The sequence below is a fragment of the Synchiropus splendidus genome, chromosome 5 (assembly GCF_027744825.2).
Source record: "Synchiropus splendidus isolate RoL2022-P1 chromosome 5, RoL_Sspl_1.0, whole genome shotgun sequence".
NCBI lineage: Eukaryota > Metazoa > Chordata > Actinopteri > Syngnathiformes > Callionymidae > Synchiropus > Synchiropus splendidus.
Window position 1 is genome coordinate 18,133,077 of NC_071338.1, and position 22,865 is coordinate 18,155,941.

Sequence of the window (22,865 nt, forward strand, 5' to 3'; positions counted from 1 at the left end):
GAATGAAACATGCATTTCTAGCTTTCAAACAGTCTGTTTGAACTTAAGGGGAACAAACGGTGCGTCGTGAGGAACGACTTTGTTTGAGCGGATGTATTTTAATGTTACACCCTGAAACAACGTGACCTCTCCTCATACCGACAAAGTACAGGGTAATCGATGAAGGTGTTCTCCACACTTAATGAACCGCAGCAGTAATTAATTTTTCGACTGAGGTTCTTCATCGTGTTTCGACTTTTTAAGCCACGCCGTTTCAAAGAGATGTGGCAATGCAGCTATGTTCATATTTCTGGCTTTGGCAGCAGACGGAGTCGGAGTTTATTTCCACCTGGAGGGGACTGTCATCACCAAAGAGTGAGCGATGCTCGCCCCTTCTACACTGCCTGCCCAAAACAGTCGGAGAAAATTGACTTGGACAGATGGAAAGCAGTGATGAAAACCCAAAGTGCATCATTCGAACAACAGAAAGAACTCGACGAAGATGACGAGGAGGAGGAGGAGGATGGCACCACGAAGCAGCAGGGCTCTACGAGCTTGGATACTTTGGAGGCTGCTCAGAATCTGGTGTCAATGTGGCGCTACGCTGGCAAGCAAGTACCTCAAGAGATGACAGCAGATGAGCTCAAGATTTTGGCCGAGCTCACCACTAGATCAGCCCGAAAAAAGTATCTAAAGTACTTGGCCATCAGAGAAGGACATAAGATAAATCGCAAGGAGAAGCAACAACAGAAGAGAGCGACAAGAGAAGCATCCTTGGAGCTGAAACAAGAGCAAGCAGAAGAAAAGAAAGATGCTGAGAACCGGTTTTTCCTCCAGTTCTGGTCCAAGACTGAAGACCGTCATTATGCCTGGAGAAGTGCTCAAGCCATGCAGTTTGGTCAGCCGCTAGTGTTTGACATGAGCTATGAGTCCAATATGAACAGGCGAGAGGTTCAAAATACTGTGTCTCAGCTGCTGGAGGTGGAAGGTTGGAACCGACGCGCGGCCGACCCCTACCACCTACACTTCTGCAATCTGGATCCAGAAGGAGAGTATCAGAGACAGCTCCTCAAGCGATATGGCGCCGATGCCTGGAACCGCCTGCTCATCACCAGTACTCCTCATCACTACGTTGATGTCTTTCCTCACGACCGCCTGGTTTACCTCACTGCGGACTCTCCAAACGTTCTCCGCACTTATGACCACAGCAAAGTCTACATCATAGGAGCTCTTGTGGACCGCTCAATCAAATCAGGCCTGTCATTCGCGAACGCCAAGCGTCTGAAGTTGAACACTGCCCGTCTGCCATTGGATGAGTACCTCCACTGGGAGATTGGCGCCAAGAATCTGACTCTGGATCAGATGATTCGCATAATGTCAACAGTAAAGGAGACAGGGAAATGGGAGGAGGCGCTCAAGTTTGTGCCGAGTCGAAAGCATGATGGCTTGCACCAAAAACAGACGCCAGGAGAAATCACAAGACCAGTCAAGAGCTTCAACAGGTCCTCAGAGTTCAGCAAACAGAATGAAGACAGGACATTTGTCAGTGCAAACAAGTTTTCCTTGAAGGACTCTCTGAGAAGCGGAAACAAAAAGCTACCTGAGACCAGAGTTCGGACTTCATTTTCCAGTTACATCAGAGATGGAAAAGGTTTCAGTAAAAGAAAACACTGGCTGGATGAGGAGTGAGTTGGTCATGTTTAGACTTTTGTATGAGATCTTGCAAACATGAAGTTCATCAACCTTTTCCTGTTTATTCAACCATTCATCTCATTGTTTTTTGAATCCACTTTCAAGCAATAAATACACAATAAAGCAAGACTGACATCACCCAAAATTGATCGAATGAACACTGTAATGCAAATGCTGACTTAGAATATTAGCAGTCATAATCTTTGAATTGAATCAACCTGCAGAATTGGATGACCTTGAAATACAATGCAAGTAACAGGCTTACAGGAGTTAAATAATAAAGTTGTAAATGTTGATGATTCTTAACAGTTTCATTTTACTTCTTCAAAAAAATGAATCCGGCCATGCGAATACTGTAAGCTGCTCGGAAAAGTAGCGTTTACAAATAAATAATATGAAAATATTTTGAAATAATCAGTTTGACGGGGAAGAGCCTACACAAGAGACAGCAGCTGACAACGTCCTCAGAGGATGACACTTCACCGTCCACAGCAGCAACACCTCAGTGACCTCTAGAGCACCAGGATGTCTCCCGTGCAGCGCTCACAGCAGTTGAAGGTGATGTTCTCAAAGCGTGTATATGGGTGAAATCTTCCAATGCTCTTCTTACTGCTCAGAAAGGTTGAGGGGGGCGAATCCCCTAAAGGTGATTCAGGATCGTTTTCAGGACTGCAATTGGGATCTAAAATCTTTAACACCTGGGGAAAAGAAAGAATACATCATTCAGTCATAAGCTCATTATTGTTTGTCTTGTTGAAATAAAGTTGGATTCAAACCTTTTCAGCCATTTTCTCTGCAGGTGTGCTGCAGAGCTGTTGATCTGTCGTGCTGCCGCTTTTCAACACGCTGCTGCTGCTGGTGTTGTTTCCCAACAAGTGGCAGTTAATGGCATCTGCCAGCTTGTGATTTGCCACTGCAACATCGCCAGTGCTAAGTGGCTGAGCGCTCGGATAGTAAGTCTGCTGCCTGCCCCACTGAAGAGAGACGAGCAGCTGCTCTAAGGATCTGATGACACAAACAGGATTACAGATTACTATCAGTGTGAACAACATATGTGACACATCTGTCATTTCATTCTAGAGTAGAATAAGGCTCTGCTTATTGTTATAAACGTCATTTTGAGTAAAATATAATCGTTTTTCTCATTACACTAATCAGGATTAACTTGGAAAATGCATTACTTGGACAAATGCACCATGGGTGTATGACATCATATAACCTTCATAACAGTATCATACACTGTGTGCTGTTCAAGTCACTTCATATTGGCTGGATATTTGGCCGGCTAATTCTGTTGGCTTGGACAATTAATGTATCAACAGGAACCTTTACAACTAGTTTGGATTAAATAACCTCATGTTTTACGGATAGGTAAATTCAAAAATTGCTCTAGCTGACATTCTTTCATGAAGACTCTGTTGATTTTCCATACGTATTTGAGAAATAGCTAAGCTTTATGCTGATTTTGGTTATTGGTTATCTCCCCTTCAACAAAGGATCTAGGATAGGGAGTGAGAAATCTGCATATGTTGACATCTGCTGTCACAATGATGAAGTTAAATGTAGGGTCTTTGCTGTGCATCTAAATAACACTGGATCAGACATCAAGAACATGGCATGTATGATTATCTATAACCGAGCTGATCTGTGTTGGCATGACTGTTCTTTTCAACCTTTTCAGCAAGAGTTCACTGATGTGTATTTATTTTAGATTCACACACATATATAGTCACCCTGTACTCACACTTTAAATCATTACATTAACTAGATAGGCATATAGTTACGCACTAATAAACAATGTCACCACCACATCAGAGCACTGTAGATGTGCATCACCTGTGTGTGAGGATCATCTCCCTCGAGAAGGCCTCCCTCTCCAGCAGCAGATCCTGAATGGCTCCTTGGGCTTCCCTGGTTTGACGTTGCAGCGCTGCTCTTGAATTGGTCAACTCCTCTGCCATAACTCTACAATAAAGAGATACAAATATTCAGATTGAATGTTACCTCCAAAAGCATCTTTAACTCTTTGTGACTGACACTTCCCCCCCCCTCAAGTACCTGCTTGCTAGGAACTTGCTCCTCCATACGTCACACTGGATGTTCATCCGCTCCAGCTGCTCTGCTGTGTGTGCTAGACTCCGACCCAAAGCTTCGTTTTCAAGAATCAGCTGGTTCTTTTCCCGTGCCATGCGCTCAAAGTGATACTGCAAGTCGTCTCCAACGGAAGCCACAAGAAGTTTCTTAAGCTCACGGTTGACCTGAGATAAGATGAAACCAAATTTGAAGAAGAAAATTCTTTGTGTTATGAGAATGTGACTCTCAAGAGCATATTAAATGGACCTCTGTCTGGACACGCAGCTGATTGCAAAGTCCTTCTTTGTCCTGCAGTAGCCTTCTCTCAGAGTTCTGTAGTTTTTCCAGCTGCATTCTCCAGTCCTCGACCACAGGTACTGCAGGGGAGCCCTGACTCTCACCCTGCTGACCCGTCTCATCTTTCCCATCATTCGTTCCTATACAGCTGCTGCGGGTTATAGCTGCACGAGGGATGAGAATCCTTACAGCCTCCACTTCTGCACAAGCCTCTTTGGTGACTTTTCCCAAATGCAGCACTCCAGGAGACTGAGGTGTCGCATGTGAGGAGGGATGTGGAGATTTGGGGCTCAGTTTAGGGCTGGCCACCTTCAATAGAGGCGCTGTGTGTGAGCCTCGTGGTGGGGAATCTGTGTTGGGTTCAAGCGCTGAGGTGGATTTTTCTGTTTCCATGCCATCACCAGCAACCCGAATAGGCACATGGGCGGAACCTGAAGGAACAAAGCAAAATCGTAACCTCTGTTCAGACACACTTTGTGAAGCATTACTGCCATAGTCAAAACAGCACCCAGACATGGACACAGTGACTCCATTGTTGAATAGCAGAACAACATGGGCAAATTCGTTTGAACACTCTTATTATATATAGTGTCCAGAACACAACGGGCACGTTGAACACTACAGTTCTGGATTCGTACACATGAAAACCAACACTTACCTCTAACAGTAGCAGCCATGATGAAAGTCTGGAAGTCAGTGCAGCACGTCTGGAACCCAGATGACCTCTGGAAATGAGAAGTGGTGTAAACATGATCGAGTTTTCGAGTGACTTGATCAGAGGAGGCCGCTGCGAATCATTAACGATCAACAGCTGATAACACCACACGACACGACACAAGACCAATCTTCCAGATAGAACCCCGTGCATTTGGTTGAAATCAAGTTCACGAACGTAGGAAATCACATTTCTAGGAGCAAACACACGATTACAAAAACGTACCGACAACACCAACACTTCCCCTTCGCTCACTCAGCTGAGGATCACCGGAAGCTGTTGGCTTGGATGTTGGATGCAAAATCCCTTTGTTCCGACTGCCAGGATATGCCGATCGAGACATACAGATTCTTCCTCTACTATTGTTTGGAGCATATATCCAATGATGCTGTTTTTATAAATACCAAAAAGCACGTAATGTATAATACGCTTAGTTTACATCCTCAAAATCCCGTAAACTGATACCTGAAAGACTTGGTGAAGGGAAAATAAACACTGGTACGACCTACCCGGTCTACATACTTCCTGTTCTGCCCCCTAGTGTTCCACCATATGTGTTGCCTACAAACCGTGATTCTACAACAAGTGGAGTAATATCACTGTTGTGTTCACAAATTTAAAAGCCCTGAGTGGTATGAATAATTCCGCGTCTTTAAAAGACGATAAAAAACAAGACAATTCGTTCAAGGCGGAACCGTCGATGCCCTGCTGTTGGCGCGACGGACTAATATTATGGGCGCTCTCACCGGATGTTGATAGTTTTTTTTTCATAACTTTGGAGAATAATGTTTGAACAATGGAAGCGATGAATCTTAGGTGAAATTCATGTGTAAATATTTGGTTTTCTAGTACAAGGACTATTGCTTCGTGAGATGGGTGTACATGGGCTATGGAGACTGCTGGAGAGCTCAGGAAAGCCTGTCAACCCGGAGACCCTGGAGGGGAAGATCCTTGCTGTCGGCATCCACACTTGCAAAAACATGAACTTGCTCTGTTTTTCTTTTGTCTTCTTTTTTCTCGCTTAAATGTCGTATCGTTGGTTGAATTTCCACCCTTAACCAGCCCATTCCAGACATCAGCATATGGCTGAACCAAGCGGTGAAAGGGGTCCGGGACCGTGAAGGCAACAGCGTCCAGAATGCCCACCTCCTCACGCTCTTCCACCGCATCTGCAAGCTGCTCTTTTTCCGCATCAGGCCAGTGTTTGTCTTCGATGGGGACGCGCCTCTGCTGAAGAAGCAAACGCTGGTATGTTCGGACTTTCTCTCCTGAGGGAAATGATGTAGGTCTGCATTGGCTTTAATTTAGTATTAATTATTAGTTATTGTCTGTTGAAGGCATTGAGGAGGCAGAGGAAGGAAGAACTGACCCAAGAATCCAAACAGACCAACGAGAAACTCCTCAAAACATTTCTGAAGCGACAAGCCATCAAAGCTGCGCTCGGAGACAAAAGGTGAAATAAAATGAAGTTTGCTGTCTTTCACGTTGAGCAAATGTGTCACTTGTTATTTCCACTAAACAGTTGTTGCAATATGAGCAACGCAGTATCCGTGGCATTGAAACTGTCTTTCTTGTCTCTCTCTCTTTTTGTTTGAATAATTCCTGTGTCAGTGTCGACCCTCTACCAAGCCTCACTACCACCAGAAGAAATGAAGTGGATGACATGTATGTCCTCCCAGCTCTGCCCCCAGCTGAGGAGGAGGAAAAGAGCAGGTCATTTACTGGGTTATGAAAATGAATTTTTCAATCCTCTAATTCCTATTTATGTATTTGAATTGTTACATTTGTGTATTTCAATTATGTCGCATTTTGCCCAAGCAGTTCAGAAGCTGAGGAAGAGGAGGAATCCCATGATGCAGATGACAGTTTTTACATGTATGAGGTAAGTAAAATGGTGATACCATTGCTCACTTAAAAATTATTTCTTTTATGAGATGACCAATGTTTAAATGTTACATTTATTTCAGTGATTTGTCAAACCCTATCAAACCCTATTGTGCTACAAGAAGAAAAGTTTTTATTTTATATTTGTATTGCAATGCATTGCAATGTTGTTTACACACACAGCTTTGCTTGTTATCTACCATGTTAAATGGACAGTAATCTGTGATGTCACACACCTAGCAGATGTTTATTTTGCTTTGGCAAAAATTCTTTTCCACAGTGTTTCACATGATTGCATGGTCTGATACTATAAATTTCACTTTCTCTTGCTTATCTTTCAGGGTGAGCAAGTCTATGCTAACCCCAACTCCATGGATATCAACTCTGAAGATTTTGCCTCTTTACCCCCCGAGATGAAATATGAAATACTCCAAGACATGAAAGAATTTTGCAAACGACGAAGATCTATGATACAAAAGCCTCCAGAGGTATCTCACTTTTCACCATCATTAATTTAGAATCCATTTTCTAGAACATTTCCGCTTTGTTCTCAGGTAGCTGAAGACTTCTCCCGGTACCAGCTGGCTGGTCTGCTCCAGAGAAACAAATTGAATCAGCGCCTGGAGAATGTGGAGAAGGAGATGAAGCAGCAGAATGCAGGCAGCGCTCCTCAGCTCCATCCAGATGGAGAACAGCAGACTGACAACATAGAGACACACAGACTTGTTTCAGAAGATAACTCTCATTATATCCTCATTAAAGGTGAGAGCTTTTTGGCTGAAATGTCTATAAACTCAAGTGTGTGGATTTTTTAAACAAATTATAAGATAAAAAGACAAATATAACAACAAAATTGTCTGTTTTCCTCCCAGGCTCCAAGAATGGCAAGAACCCAGACCAGCAACCGTCAGTATCATCTTTGTCCCGGAGCTCCATTCCAGACTACAGAAGAAGGAAGGTGGACAGACCTGAGCCCCTGTGGAGGCCTGTGTATGAGGAAGATGAAGATTTACAGGACTCATCATCAGAAGATTCCAAACCATCTCAATCTAAACCAACCATTTCCTCTCAAGATACCACATCCCCTCTCTCGCCTCGAACTTTAAAAGCCATTCAAAGTGCAATGTGGGACAGCTCAGACGATGAGAAGTTGCTTGAGCCAGCTGGCAGTGTTTCTCCACGCACTCTCCAGGCCATACAACGCGCGCTGACTGAAGAGCAGGAGGAGAAGGAGAGGACAACGGAACAAAAGATCATAAGTCAGCCTGAAGTAGTCATCAGCAGTTCTGATGAGGAGTTAGAGTCCAAAGCCTTGAAAAAATCACCTCCGGCGAGCAAAGAAGAATATTACATTCCACTGAAACAGCAAGATGTTTTGTTTAGCAACTTAGCAGAAGAAATGGAGGATATTATCGGACAGAGAAATAAGGCTTTTCGTTCTGCGATTACGCAGCAAGTCAACACTAGAGAGGAGAGTAAGGTTAATGGAGCGATTGTGAGACCTGAACAGAAGAGTCCAGAAGTGACGATGGTAAAAAGTCTGAACGTTCTGACTGAAGATGGTGCACCAGAAACATGCTCAGAAAAGCCGAAGGTTCCCCTCGACAGTGCAGTGAGCGATCTGATTCCAAACATCGATGACAAAGAGAGAGACGTGGTTGATGAAAAGGCACAGAGCAATGAAGAAAGTGAATCTGAAGGTAACGTTTGCTGATGATTCAGATGCTCATCTGAGAAGCAACATGATGAACATTCTGCTTTTCTTGATTTCAGAGAGCTTCATTGAGGTGTCAGAAGAGGATGAAGATGAGGAAGATAAAAATGCGGTGAAGGATGAGCAAGATGTTTCAGCTGTGGAAGTTTCAGAGGAGACACTAAATGTATCTGAAGAAGAAGAAAACAAACACGAGGGAGAGAAGGATCACGGAGATGAAATGGCAGCTGAATCCAGCTCTGCCCCAGAAATGGAGAAATGGGATCAACTTGACTTGGTGAGTTTAAACGTGAAGAACACTAATGTCCTTCATTTCAGTGATGGACATCTGAGCTAGCCTATCACCTGCCAGCGTATGGTTGGGTCTTTGGTCATGACAGCGGCTCATGACCTTTGGTGAGAGTGTGAAATAAGAATGTGTTTGTGTGAGCCTCAGTGCGAATGGTGACATTGATATTTGTTTGTTTGTTAATATGGAGGTGTGCTGTTGTTTCGACTTGTGTGTATGAGTTTGGGATTTAACCTTAATAAAGTTTCCTGCCTCATGATTCTTCAAGACAGATGATTGATTTATTGTTGTCGGTGTGTGTGTGTGGCATCACAGGAGGAGCTGCAATCTCTGGAGAATTCCCTGCAGGCTGAACAGAGCAGTTTAAGGGAGCAGAAGCAGCAGCAGGAGAGGATGGCCAACACCGTGACTGGACAGATGTATCTGGAGAGCCAGGTGAGGCGCACAAGCGACTGCAATAAAACAGCCCTTTTGAGCCACAAACAGCGATGGATTTCACTTCAGAGCACTGACCTCTCGTCCGTCATTTACTGACGTTTTCTGCTTCTTACACCAGGAGCTGCTCAGCCTTTTTGGAGTTCCGTACCTGGTAGCGCCAACAGAGGCCGAGGCACAGTGTGCAGCACTGGACCGAGCCGACCAGACCAACGGGACCATCACTGACGACTCGGACGTGTGGCTTTTTGGCGGACGACACGTCTACAGAAATTTCTTTAGTCACAACAAATATGTTGAACACTATCAGTACAGTGACCTGAAGAACCAACTAGGTCAGTGCAGAAAATAACCTCCCATTTCTTATGGAGATGGATTTGTCTTGACTTTGTCTATAATATAATGCTGCTGCTAACTGGGCCAACAAATAGTTGGCTTCCATCAAGGGATTGTTAAAATTGAGTCGTACAGCCAATGCAGATGGTTGCATCGTCTAATATTCTCTTTGATACTATATCAAATCACAGCGGTGACATACTGCCTTGCCACCAATGCTCATGTCTGAAGCGCGGCCCCAGCAGCATGAATCAGTGAACAATGTGTGGCGTCATCCTCTGTCTTCAGGTCTGGACAGAACCAAACTGATCAATCTGGCGTATTTGCTTGGAAGTGATTACACAGAAGGCGTGCAGGGTGTGGGGTATGTGACTGGCATGGAGATACTGAATGAGTTCCCAGGCTCTGGACTTGAGCCTCTGGTGCAGTTCAGGTGAGTGTGTTGGGACTGTGTTACAAGTGTTGCCCTCCTCTGGAGGAGCTGGCCCCACATGTTAACCTCGATTTATTTCAGCCTAAGACCCAGGGATTTGGGGGCATGAACATGCAGTGAAAATAGTATGTACATCACTCACACCAGTGATAACTGTGCCTCACTTTTCTCCAGAGCCAAGGTATTTGCCCTCTGATCTTTCAGCCCAAACAGCTGGCTGTAGAGACAAAGTAAGCTGAGGACAATTAACAACCACCACAGTTGTGCTTGGGGGCAAGTTTTTGTGTGGCTATAATAAGCACCATCTCAAAAAAAATCCACTGTTGTTACTACCTAATAGTGTTATATACCAGTGTTTTTCAACCTTTTTTAAGAGCAAAGCACTTCATTCATTGAAAAAAATCCTGAGGCAAACCAACAAAGGAACCTCAGCCAAAGTGCAATTGTGCTCGGTCAAAACTCTTGTAGAAAATCCCTTTTAATTTGTGAAAAATTGTAGCTTCTGACAGTCGGCTATTATGGCATGTTATTTGCAGAAACAAATGGCAGAAAATGTGTTTGTTTAAATTGTCTCCAGAAAGGTGGGGGCAATATGGCAAAAACAATTTATTTAAGTGTCTGTTGGATGATTTTATTGTAGTTGGGGTTATCTCCAGACAAATTTAATAATTATTGATAATTTATTTTTTCTTAGCTTCAAAACAGCAATTTCTCCCTTAGCATTTTAGAGCACATTTTTTTGCTTCAGCATTTAGTTTTTTAGCCAACTTTTAAACCATGAAGCAAACTTTGATAGTCTACTAGTGCCAGTAAGGTTAGCTCTGTGACGCAGAGAGGCATTGGCATCGCTGGTCTGACAAGGAAGAGTCCATCATTCTGTCGTGATGGTGCGTGGTCAAGTTAGAGGCACATCAGGTGTAAAAACAACTCCCAAGTTGCGCTTCTTCGCTGTGAGTGTGTGGGGAGAGGAGCATAGATAGATAGATAGATGCATCAGCATAGATCTATAGTGTATAGAATGCATGTGACAGAATCCATGTGATCTCCTCACGTTGCTAAATGGTCTAATTGTTCAGGCTTTAATGTTATGATATCACCAACCTCTATTTCCAGACAAACTGACTGGACCATTTCCCACTCCACACCTGACTGTGGCAATAACTTGCCGCCCTTTTTAATTTGCTCCATTAGCCTCTAGTCATCACATGTTTCTTGATGCCATGGTGTTTCCTCCCAGTACTTGGTGGTCAGAGGCCCAAGAGAAGAAGCGTTTAGTGGCCGATCCTCGTGACACCAAGGTGAAGAGGAAGCTTAGAGACTTGAAACTTCAGCCTGGATTCCCAAACCCGGCCGTGGCCCAGGCTTACCTGGACCCTACTGTTGACCAGTCTGACTCCTCCTTCAGCTGGGGTCGCCCACAACTGGACATGATCAAAGAATATCCTTTATGAATCCTGTTTTTGCCTGTTAGTCTGTGTGTCCAAGGAGTTACCTCAGTGTTTTTCTGAACACCGCCGTCACGTTCTGCCAGAGCCGCTTCGGCTGGAGCAGCAGAAAGACGGAGGAAACTCTTCAGCCTGTGATGAAGCAGATGAATTTGCAGCAGGTGAGGAAAGTTACTGAGAAATCATGCAAGTAAAATACATCAGGTTTGTTGTATCATACCTCAGTTGTTGTAAGAATTATTTTGTCTTTTTAGATGACAAGTTCAGTGTGTTTGTCCTAAGCACTCTTTCCTGACCTCTTTGTATAGACTCAGCTGAGGATCGACTCCTTCTTCCGCTTGGAGCAACAGGAGAAACAAGCCATCAAAAGTCAGCGCTTGCGAAGAGCGATCACCTGTATGAAAAGAAAGGAGACGGGGAGAGAGGAGGAGGACACTGAGGACGACAAAGCGTCTCCGTCAAAGTGTAAAAAAGGACATGTAGTGGATGAAACAAAGGGAATGGGTCAGGAAAGATCTGTTGGAGTAGGTGGAGGTTTTCTGGGGTCTGTCAATGGCAACGTGTTGGCACCAAGTCAGAGTGTTTGCGGCAGTAGAGACCTTTCTTCAGGGAGTCCTGTTGCTCAGTCTACTGAGTCAAAACCTACGAGACGCAGCAGCAGCGGTAGTAGCAGCGGTAGTAGCAGTAGTCAGGAGTCACCGGTAAAACCAGCTCAGTCTGCAAAAACCAAACCCACCAGAGCGAGACGTAGCAGCAGCAGCGATTCAGACGATGGCAGCGATGCTAACGCCAAAGTTGCCATGGTGACGGCTAGGTCCGTGTTTGAGGGAAACCGGAGGGGACGTGCGGGTAAAAGCATTCGAGGACGAGGACGGAAGAAGGCCGATCTGAGTTTGAAACTGAAACATAAATTGTTGTAGATCTGATCAATGTATTTGCTGCTTGACGATGCTGTGAATACGCTGATGAATCAAGGTGTGGTTCTCATGAACTTCTAATGTTTCAGCATGAGATGAATTTACGAGAATGATGTGTCACTCCAGCTCTATGATTAGACACAAACAGGGATGTCAACCACCGACTCAGAAAAGAGCCTCAGCCTCCACAAGCCGCTGGTTCAGGTGTCCTGTCAGCATTACTCCCATGGAACAAACCCTGTCTCTCAAACATGTTGACAAATTCTTGAACGTGTGTCCAGTCTCATAATGCTGTTGTCCCTATTAGGCTAGTAATAAAAGGACTCGGCTGATGGATGACTCAGATCCCTCAAGGTTAACTTGGCGCTCCTTATTTTCTTTTCTATTTGCATTGCTGCACAGCGTTGTGTTTTGTCCACCATGTCTCAAGATAAATGCAACTGCTATCTGAACACATGAGATGAGCCTTTTAAAAAAATGTTGCCCACCAGTTCCTCTTTTCACAGAATCTAGAGTCTATCTTAATCTAAACTGGCGCCCCTCTCGTCTTCGCGGTCCAGATCAGCAGTCCGACGAGCAGCTGCATCTGTCACTCAGCTTTAGAGCTTCGGCAACCACCACCAGCAGCAGCAGAAATGCACAGCAGAAGCCAGGAGCAGAAGTGTTTGGACCAGAAGTGTAAAAAGCTGCAATTGCTCTCGGGTTCATTTAAAACGTTCCGGAATATCAAGTGACCTGCTCATGACCTGGATTGGTATCGACCCAAAATCAGCCTTGTAAGACCACCATGGAGGATTCCAAGACCCGAGGGAAGGGTGAGAATTTAAAAGTGCAATATAAGATAAGATGGTCCTGTATTTGTCAAATGTTGGATCCAGTGTTTTGGAGTTCTTCTGATCTTCAGCCCGACATGCTCACTGTGGCCTGTCAATTTAAATTCATTGAGCCAACTTCCACATGCACACACACAACCCCGAATACCATTGTGGTTACTCCCGGGGGCTCTCCTGACCTTTCCTCACTCACTCTCTCTTTCTTTCTCACTCTCTCCGTCTGTCTCTCCCTCTCTCTCTTGCATAACTGAGCAGCTCTGACGCCCATAAACTGACTCACACCAGCAGAGACAGGAAGCTTTAAATAAGTTAAAGTGCACTATAATGATCGTGAAATGGCATATGCAATGAAGGCAAAAGTCCTTTCCAAACAGCTGATGGAGCTTATAAAACTAAAACTAAATTAAAACCAAATTTGTTTATGCTGCTGCTCATTATACTTAACTGAGGGTTTAATAAATCAACATATGGCGCACAATGGCAATGGAAATCTTCTGAGACTGACATGAAAATATAAACTAGAAATCTTCATAGCCTACAAATACGGAAGAGGATTAGGGGCAGTGAAGAAAAAAATAAAAATTGGCAGAATTCTGACTTTAATCTCAGAATTCTGACTTTCATGTCTGACTTTAAAGTGAGAATTTTGACTTTTTTCTCATAATTCTGACTTTAAAGCGAGAATTCTGACTCTAATCTCCTTAATCTTGCTGTGTCTGTGCAACTTCTCTTTTATATGTTGATATATACAATAAACATTTTTCTGTGTTTCAATTTAATCTCCCTAAAATCCTCTGTTAAATGACAATGTTTGCATTGAGATCAAGTCGTAAAAATGTATGGATCATTAAAATGTGAAGAAATGTTGAGATGAAATGAAGAAAATATGTGCAGCACTATTTATATCTTGATTCCACAAAACAAATTGGTATCCTATTACTTTGAGATAAACGTGCTGTATTTCTGCGTCAGAAATGAACTGTGTTTGGTCTCACGTCCGCAGACGTTGCAGAGGATGCTGAGCTAGCAAACGCCATCATGGCTCGACAGTTTCACCCATCAGTCATGGGCCCGGAAGCCTGGGAGGGGTACCTGTTTTCAGACCTGGAGATCCGAATCAAAGAATCCACGGACCTCTATGGCGCCGTGCTGTGGCCATCAGTATGTTGGTGAATGGTGACACAAGGTGAGGTCCGGTTACACATGGTGCTGTGTCCCCTACCAGGCCATGGTGCTGTGCCATTTCTTGGAAGCCAACCAGGACAAATACAACCTGATGGACCACAATGTGATTGAACTTGGAGCAGGAACTGGACTGGTGTCGATCGTCGCCAGTTTGTTAGGTGATCAAAAACCTGCTTGAGTGAGGATGAAGCTGTAGAAGAACAAACCACTGAACTGTGATGTGTTGACTTCTCCAGGAGCCAAGGTGACCTCGACTGACCTTCCAGACGTGCTGGGAAACCTCCAGTATAACGTCACACGAAATACAAAGGGGAACTCTAAATATATCCCTCTGGCAAGTCTTATATCAATAATCCTTGGTCCTTAGCTGAGAGTTTCAACTGTTGCAGTACATTGTGGGTCTTGTAGTGCCAGTGATGGGAGTGCTTTGAGTTAGCAAGGTGGCCATAGTACATATTGTTAGATGATGACATATATTTCTGTAGCAGGGCCAGTCACATCGGTATTTACTGAGAAAATCTTCGCCAATGTTCACCTCCATCTCTGCAGGTGACCGAGCTCATCTGGGGACCAGAGGTTGAGCAGCGGTTTCCACGGGCGACACACAGGTTCGACTATATCCTGGCAGCCGACGTGGTCTACTGTCACCCTTATCTGGAGGAACTGCTCAACACATTCGACCACCTCTGTCAAGAGAATACTCAGATCTTGTGGGCCATGCGTTTCCGTCTTGACCCTGAAAACCGATTTGTGGACCGTTTTAGGGAGCGCTTCCATCTGGAGGTGCTGTATGACCTCCCCAGCCTCAGTATCAAACTGTACCGGGGCTGGAGGAAGGACTCAAAAGGGGCTCCAGCTTGAATAATGATTCCAGGATCTGTTGTTTACATTCAGTGTTTTCCAACAAACTCTTTATGACATGAAGGAGCTGTACGTTGTTGTTGTCCACCACACATTGCGCATGATGACAAATGCACCCCACTGGATATAAGTCAACAGAACGTAAACAAGCAGACATGCGGTCTGTTTTGCCATTCGACTTTCAAGACGTCAAAATAGCTGCTGCGTGTCTGAAGAGGCTGAATTTGATATCTTCAACTCTTTCTCTGACAAAGATGTCAACCCCATTCTGAGTCGAGGTCAAGTGAGGTTGTTGTTACAACATGCAGTCTGTTTATCTCACATCATTGATTCAGGTATATGTGTCAGGTGGATGCAAATAAAACTGTTGTATCAAAGTTTTTTTCCTTGTTGTTCATTATTTAAATTCATTAATTTACTTGTTTATTTTGTTGCTAAATTAATAGCTTCGGATCGGCTGAAACTACTGCAGGTCGGTGGGGATATTTAATTTCTGGAGCTGGTCCTTGGTCCAATCTTTTTGGTTGTACTTTGGCTTTGAAAAGCTCTAGCGTGAGAAAATGTCATGTAAAGACTAGGGATGCACCGATAACGGTAATGAAGTCATTACACATTAAGTTTCTTTTAGTTGTTTTTTTTTATTTTTCCATGTATAGATTGTTATTTAACAACATTCCTCAGTATGTTTTTCTTCACGTGGTTGACGGTCACAAGTTTTACTGCAGTGCAAACACACATTTTACAAAGACATTTGAGTTTGAGTACTGGTTCAGTATGGGACCGATACCCGATATCGGTATCTGGTGAAGACCATATATCAACCAGAATCTGATATTTGAAGGATTGAATGCATTTTTAAACATTTTCTCTCTTCTCAACGCCTCTCACCAGGATATATGGAAGAAAAAAAAAAAGGCAATATTAGAGATGTAAATTTCAGTATGTTTCTACATCAAATTGCTGGCATTTACATCCATCTAGTCTTTAATTCTAGGTATAAAATGTAAATCTTGCATTAGGTCAAAATATTAAATGTAAATACAAAGTGAAAGTGAAATCCTAAAATGTTTAAAAATGTAATTTAGATTTGGATTGATATTTAGAGAATGAGGCTTAATTTGATACTTACATTTTACACTTAAGAATTTGATAAATGTTTATATTTGTTTTCAACGTGATCAACTTTATATTTATATGTTTGAGATTTAGATTCAGGTTCAGAAATACAATAAAAGATTTTGATTCAAAATGAGGTGTAGATTGAAGCACCTTTAGACCTCGTGTCCAAGGAAACTCAAAAGCACTGTGAGACTTCACCCCAAACACATTTGAATCTCTGACTTGTAAGACCTGTAAATTGTCTAACCATATTTAAATTCTCTGTGTAACACCATCCTACCAAATAACTCCCCCCACCACCACCACCAGCAGCTAATTTTCCCAAACCTCACCTGTGACATCATCGATCATCACCGTAGAAGTTAAATTAGCCTCCGGGCCATATTAGTCCTCGTCGCCACATGGACACCATCCCACAAAGATTTTGCAAGTTTGGATCATTACCAGTCAAAATATCTGGAGCAACCGGGGAGCGATTCACTTTCTATAATTGTGAGCTATTAAAAGTGATACGTGATGTTTAAAACCCAAATCCCTGCTGATGGATGGCTGTGGTTTGGCCCAAGCAGCAGGTCTGGATAATGGATTATGGAAGATCATGACACACAATTGTCATCACAGATACATGCACAAGACAGCTGCAGAGACATTGTTCACTTTATCGCTTCTTCTTCTTCTTCTTCTTAAAAAAAAACCCAAAACAAAACGCGTCTCTCACAGGAGATGATCTGCTGCATGTTTCCAACTCTGTAGCTGGTGGTGGATACAGTGCTGACCCTCGACTTCCTCTCTCTGGTCGGTGATGGCTAGCGTAGTAGCCACCAAGAGCTAATTGTGGTTTATGTCACAGGAGTAGCCGTCACTTCTCGGGGTGGACCAGCCAGGCTGCATGCCAGCAGGATCTTGTTACTGTCCAACTCTGGTGAAGCAATTCAGGCCAGCGAGAAAGTTGGTACCACCTGGAGCCCGTCCAGATAATGTGCAGGCAGACCCTCACTGACTTCTAACTCAAGAGAAATGTGTCTCTCACTCTCATCTCTGGCCCATTTTCATGTGGGATATGATGCTCTCGAATGGAACGCGGCGAGCCGCCACTGGCGCGGAGCAGCTGCTGGAATATCTGGACTCGGTCAATAAAGCTCGACGATTATGAGTCTGCTTAATTCCTGTAATCCATTAAGTAAACCTGGGCTGGGAGTGTGGATGAGGCCCCACGTCCTGCCTGTGTTGATTATTTATCCCTGGTGCCGCACTAAAAATACCCCCTGCCCTCCTGTGATGGCGGGGGGTGTGTCCAACAAGATGCTGAGTATCTATAACGTCGGCGTCTGATCTCTCCTGATGCACTGCGATTGCTCCTCAGATGAATCTCACCATCCAAAGGTCGGCGGCAGCAGGTAGGTTATTACAGGTCCCGGCTCAGGTGACTCATCTGTTTAGTTTGGCAGAAGAGCGGTGAGGTAAAAGATCAGTGCTCCGTTTCCTGTAACCCATTATTGTTGTTGTTGCATGCAGATGTTTTGATGTCTGTTCACCTCCTGCTGAGGCTCAAAGGTTTGTTTTCAATGTAACATTTTTTTGGTCTGCTTCTTTAACCATTATATTTCTTAATATGTGTGTGTCTGAAAGAGGGGTTAACTATTTTTTTTTTTTATTTAATGTACGTTATAATCTTTTATTTTATATTTTTGCCTGATATTGCTGACATGGAGTCTCATACCAGTCAGTTAAAGGGTTGAGGTGATTTTGGTGGTGGAGATAAGGGAGGTCAGGTGAGGACAAGCTGAAAGGGAACTAGAGGCTTCCAGAAGGTGCAGAATAGATAGAATACCGGTGGTAGAGAGACAGGGAAGGATGAGGACAGCAGGGGGTTGGAGTGCGGATGAAGTAGACTCACAAGACAAACCTATATTCACAAGTATCTATCAATAAACTCTGGTGCAGTTCCCTGTTTTCAGATTAATGGTTGACATCTCAATAGATAAAACGCAGTGGGGATCATGTTGTAGGCATATACTGCTTGTTGCAGCCATTCCTGTCCAGCTCTTGTGGGCCATGTGAAATGACTTGGTGAGCCATGTTTAGCCCCCGAGCCTTGAGTTTGCCACACACATCAACTAACCTCTGCATGTTGTCATGTGAAAGGAAACAGTAGTACTTCATATGGGTTTTTTTTTAACTCAAGAGTGCTCATCAGTGTGTGGTGTATTACTTGAAGTATTCATAACCTCCCTGCTCTTCAAGAGAATGACGAATAATTGAAGTCAAATCATGTTCACCCTAGATCTCCAAACCTGCATAACAACAAACATGGAGGAGGAAACCACTTCTCTGAGCAGCAGCGAGGAAGGACTTGAGGAAGAAGAGCAACAGCAAACAGGTACAGACACTAACTTAAGTGACTCGGAGGAAGGCTCACTGTCCAACCGATTCAGGTGATTCAGAAGGAGCGGAGGTCCAGAAGCAGGAGAGACCAGTGTGGGCTCCGTGTTTCTACTACAAAGCAGGCAAAGAGGTCTTCACTTATGTGGACCAGGACATCATCATTGAGGAGGGTCTGGACAATTATGGTGGGATGGTATGGCCCGGGGTAAGTACTCTTGAAGGGGGAAGGAAAAACGATGATGTCATTTAGCTATCGATTAGGGCGTCTAGTTTTTCATAATTTATTAACACAAACATAACATGCAGCTCACAGTTACAGGCATGTCACACCTTGGTCTTCTCTGATGTCCTACCATAATCCCCCCATGCCTCTGTCCCACTCCCCCTGTTAAAAAAAAAATAGGCCAATGAAGAAGTGATAGAGAAACAGAGGGGGATGTTTTGTCATTTACTGAATTGGTGACAGAAAAATCACGAGAAGTAAATGACGCTCCAATCTGCAGAGGTCCATCTCTTCAAATGTCCGGCCGGAATGTGCGACTTGAGTTCCGCGAGCAACAAACTTCAGTCATTATATGGTGTTTGTTTCGGGATTTTTCCACTACTAACATGGCAAAAACCATCGTGTCCAAGACCACCTCCATGATGGGTTATGAGGGTATTATGGGTATTTGTTTCAATGTTTAATACGTTTCATCACATGCAATTTCATCCTTTAAAAAGAGGTCATTTTTCTGATGGCGTCGAGGCTCTCATTTAAGCCATTCCACAGCACCTGGCTACTGTATATGTGGCGGAAACCCTCTTGTACACTTGTTTGCAAAGTCGCAGTTTCGTATCAGAAAAAAAACCCAAGGAGTCGTGCCTATTCACTCAGAGGGCTCCTGTGCCTGTACTTTCAATTCTGAAGGTCTTGGACTGACTTCATTCAACCTGGCAACACAAGCTAGCTGAATTCTGATTGGATAAAAACTCTAACCTAGAAAAACAATCCTGGAATGACAGGGTCATGACTGGAAGACTTGAATATGATTATTATATATTTTGGAAAAAATATATAATATTCAGCAGAGAAGGCCTTGCTGGCCCTGAGGGCTCAGTGTGTGCGCTACTGTTTTGTCGCTTTAGGAGAGTTGAAGACTGGTCAATACTGCACTGTCCTGTTTGAGTACTTTTGTGGCACGGTCATCATTCTTCAATTATTTTCAGACGTTTTTTTCTACATGTATAATGAGTGTTAGCAAGGATGTGTCTAGCGTACATGATAGATTGTAAAAATTGTGTTCTGAAAAGCAAAACTACAAATGTAACTTAAAAAGACATGATGTTCGCCAGGCGTTGGCTCTCTGTCAGTACCTGGACACCCACCGTGACCAGGTGGATCTGGTGGGGAAAGCAGTTCTGGAAATTGGAGCCGGAACCGGACTTCTGTCGGTCGTCGCGTCACTCCTCGGTACAAATTAAGATTGTGTGTAAATGGGCTCCAACAAGAGTTTCATACCTGCTTCTCTGCCGTTCAGGTGCCTGGGTAACAGCCACAGACCTCCCTGAGATTCTCAATAACCTAAGATTCAACCTGAGCAGGAACACAAGGGGGCGCTGCAGACACACACCCCAGGTGGCAGCTCTGGAGTGGAGCTATGACCTGGAGCAAACCTACCCCAAGTCTGTGTATCGCTACGACTATGTGTTTGCCGCAGAGGTGGTCTATCATCATAACTTCTGCAATGAGCTTCTGGCCACCATGGAACACTTCTGCAGACCAGGGACGACTTTAATCTGGGCCAACAAGATCAGGATAGATTCTGACCTGGCTTTCCTCGAAAAGTTCCAAAAGAGCTTTGACACCTGCCTGCTGGCGGAGCATGGCGAGATAAAGATTTTCAAGGCCACGTGCAAAGAAGAGGAGTGGGAGAAACTGGCAGAGGAGCAGGTGGAGGAGGAGGTGGAGGAAGAACCAGAACAAGAGAAGGAGGAGGAGAACACAGAAGAGGGACAGGAAGAGCAGGTCGTGGAGAAGGAGGAAGAACAAGCAGAGAAGGAATGTCATCGAAATGAGGCTAAAGAAGACAGTGAACAAGATGAAGAAGAAGAGGAGACTAATGGGGAAGAAGAAGGAGACAAAGAGACAGAAAAGATCTCAGATTCTGGCTGTCAAGGCAACTTTTTAAGTAAGACACAGAGAAAGTGACATTTTTACTGAATCACCCGAGTAAGATTCTGTCTATCTGCAGGCACGGCCCTGCGTCTGGACCGAACTCCTCTATGGGTTCCCAGCGTCAACAGCCATTTTGGTCGAGATGTCTACCACTACACTGGACACGATATCATCATCCATGAGACCATCGACTCGTACGGGGCAGTGATGTGGCCGGGGGTGAGCGAGTCTGAAAAATCCCACCCATAAACAAACATGTTCAGAACGTGAAGAAGGTGGGTCTATGGGTCTGTTCCACAGGCGTTGGCCCTCTGCTCGTACCTCGACTACAACAGAGATACGGTGGACCTGCGGGACAAGGAGGTGCTGGAACTCGGAGCAGGGACTGGACTGGTGTCTATTGTGGCCAGTCTGCTGGGTAAGCAACGTCTGTTCATGGAAAAAATCTTCTTCCCGTAAGGTCATGACCCATTGAATTAACTTCTCCACTTAATGCCAGCCTTGTGAAACTCAACTTTCCTCCTCGTCTATGTGCATATTACTTACACAGCTCCACTTCTGATACTATCTGAAGACAATACGGGCTTCAAACCCTGGTTTCAACCCTGATTTTTTGGGTCAGGGTACCACACACACTCTTGTTTTGGTGCCTGACTGGATTCTGAGAATTCCAAAATCTACTCGAGCATTGATCACGTAACTCCTTCTGGATTTCACCACATCAGATCCCTGGAGTTTCAGCTCACTAACCTCATGTTTAACTTCCTGTGGTCCAATCGGCTGTGACAGCCTGGAGATGTTACCACTTTTGATCGTTCTCTCCGGTAGTGGCCCAGTTAGGCAGTAACTACACAACACGATGCCTTTCTGCCTCCCTAGAAAGAGTCCTGGGATGACATGTCAAACTCACTCAGTTATTTTGCATGGCTCACTCGAGTTGTTTAAAAAAATAATGTCAATAAAAAAATCTAGAAATGCTGAACTACAAACCAGATTACATCCAACCGAAGTGCCTCCTGAGCTATGAGTCTGGTGCCAGGGGTCAACCACAGAGATTTTAGGACAAAGAGTTGGTGTCCTAAAAACTGAAACGCGGACTGGTTAGACTCTATTTTCCTACCACTTAAGATAAATATATTTTCAGGTGTGGACTTAAATGTTAAACACAACTCGGTCATAGATTTCAATCCAGCCGCTTTAGTCACGTGAGTCTGACTTTCCCTCTCAACAGGTGCCTCCGTCACCGCCACAGACCTGCCTGACATCCAGGGTAACCTCAGGGCAAACATCATGAGGAACACCAGGGGTTGCTGCAGGTACACACCCAAGGTGGAGGTTCTGTGCTGGAGTTTGGACCTGAGCAAAAGCCACCCGTCATCCATCTACCAGTACGACTACGTGCTGGCAGCAGACGTGGTTTACCATCACGATTACCCGGACGAGCTCCTGGCCACCATGAAGCATTTCTGCAGACCAGGGACGAGCCTCATCTGGGCCAACAAGATTCGGATGGTGTCTGATCTGACATTTTTGGAGAAATTTAAGAAGACTTTTGACACATGCTTGCTGGTGGAAGATGGCGATATGAAGATATTTAAGGCCACTTACAAAAAATAGAGAACGTTGTTTTGACATTTGCACTTCTTAATATTATCCTCATTTTCAGATGTTTTACGCCCATAAAACTGTTTGAAGTTTAGCAATACTACAACCCTGACTAGTTGTCCTGAAGCTGGCTTTAAAATATAACTTTGGCTGCAACACTAAAGAATCATGAGGTGCCACTAGGCCAGAGTGCACTTTGACCTCATGGTACTGTTTGGTCTGGACCAATCAATAAAATGGACAAATGTCACGCCCACGACACGGTAGCTCTTGGGTCATCCTGGTGGATGACATTTAACAAGTGGTTTCAATCTGCTGCTGTCCGACAAATGAACGTGTCTGACTGAATGATCGGGAAGATACATCTTTAAATGTCATTTCCATCCAGTCACCACAAAGCAAATCATTGTGCTGCACTGCGATATTTGTGTTAGTAAAAGCTTTAAAAGCGGTCACACAGCTTCGCATTTTTGATATGAGTGTTGACTTTTTTACTTAATAAAAGTAGTG

The 22,865-nt window shown here is 44.2% G+C and overlaps 5 protein-coding genes across 5 annotated transcripts; 4 read left to right on the forward strand and 1 right to left on the reverse strand.

Annotated features, from left to right (window-relative positions):
• The first annotated feature begins 123 nt into the window (after positions 1–123).
• On the forward strand, positions 124–2,423 carry trmt10c (tRNA methyltransferase 10C, mitochondrial RNase P subunit). Its single transcript, XM_053865170.1, has one exon. It carries the CDS (start codon positions 262–264, stop codon positions 1,666–1,668), a length of 1,407 nt encoding a protein of 468 aa, XP_053721145.1. The 5' UTR covers positions 124–261; the 3' UTR covers positions 1,669–2,423.
• Positions 1,643–5,045, reverse strand: blzf1 (basic leucine zipper nuclear factor 1). Its single transcript, XM_053865171.1, has 7 exons — positions 4,982–5,045; positions 4,700–4,766; positions 4,012–4,472; positions 3,730–3,929; positions 3,508–3,636; positions 2,448–2,676; positions 1,643–2,369 (listed from the first exon to the last, which is right to left on the reverse strand). Exons 2-7 carry the CDS (start codon positions 4,716–4,718, stop codon positions 2,184–2,186), a joined length of 1,224 nt encoding a protein of 407 aa, XP_053721146.1. The 5' UTR covers positions 4,719–4,766; positions 4,982–5,045; the 3' UTR covers positions 1,643–2,183.
• Positions 5,046–5,338: 293 nt separating this feature from the next.
• Positions 5,339–12,801, forward strand: ercc5 (excision repair cross-complementation group 5). The gene is made up of 15 exons (XM_053866727.1): positions 5,339–5,716; positions 5,829–6,004; positions 6,094–6,209; positions 6,368–6,469; positions 6,578–6,638; positions 6,982–7,128; positions 7,195–7,402; positions 7,513–8,340; positions 8,414–8,631; positions 8,959–9,078; positions 9,200–9,413; positions 9,703–9,847; positions 11,085–11,285; positions 11,369–11,453; positions 11,601–12,801. The coding sequence occupies exons 1-15, from the start codon at positions 5,629–5,631 to the stop codon at positions 12,210–12,212; spliced, it is 3,321 nt and encodes a 1,106-aa protein (XP_053722702.1). The 5' UTR covers positions 5,339–5,628; the 3' UTR covers positions 12,213–12,801.
• Positions 12,802–12,848: 47 nt separating this feature from the next.
• mettl21e (methyltransferase like 21e) lies at positions 12,849–15,361 on the forward strand. Its single transcript, XM_053866728.1, has 5 exons — positions 12,849–13,024; positions 14,046–14,203; positions 14,268–14,385; positions 14,464–14,561; positions 14,777–15,361. The coding sequence occupies exons 1-5, from the start codon at positions 12,997–12,999 to the stop codon at positions 15,086–15,088; spliced, it is 714 nt and encodes a 237-aa protein (XP_053722703.1). The 5' UTR covers positions 12,849–12,996; the 3' UTR covers positions 15,089–15,361.
• Positions 15,362–17,490: 2,129 nt separating this feature from the next.
• LOC128759043 (uncharacterized) lies at positions 17,491–22,772 on the forward strand. Its single transcript, XM_053865658.1, has 8 exons — positions 17,491–17,604; positions 18,492–18,587; positions 18,643–18,797; positions 19,928–20,045; positions 20,113–20,763; positions 20,827–20,969; positions 21,051–21,168; positions 21,982–22,772. The coding sequence occupies exons 1-8, from the start codon at positions 17,571–17,573 to the stop codon at positions 22,365–22,367; spliced, it is 1,701 nt and encodes a 566-aa protein (XP_053721633.1). The 5' UTR covers positions 17,491–17,570; the 3' UTR covers positions 22,368–22,772.
• The last annotated feature ends 93 nt before the right edge of the window (positions 22,773–22,865 follow it).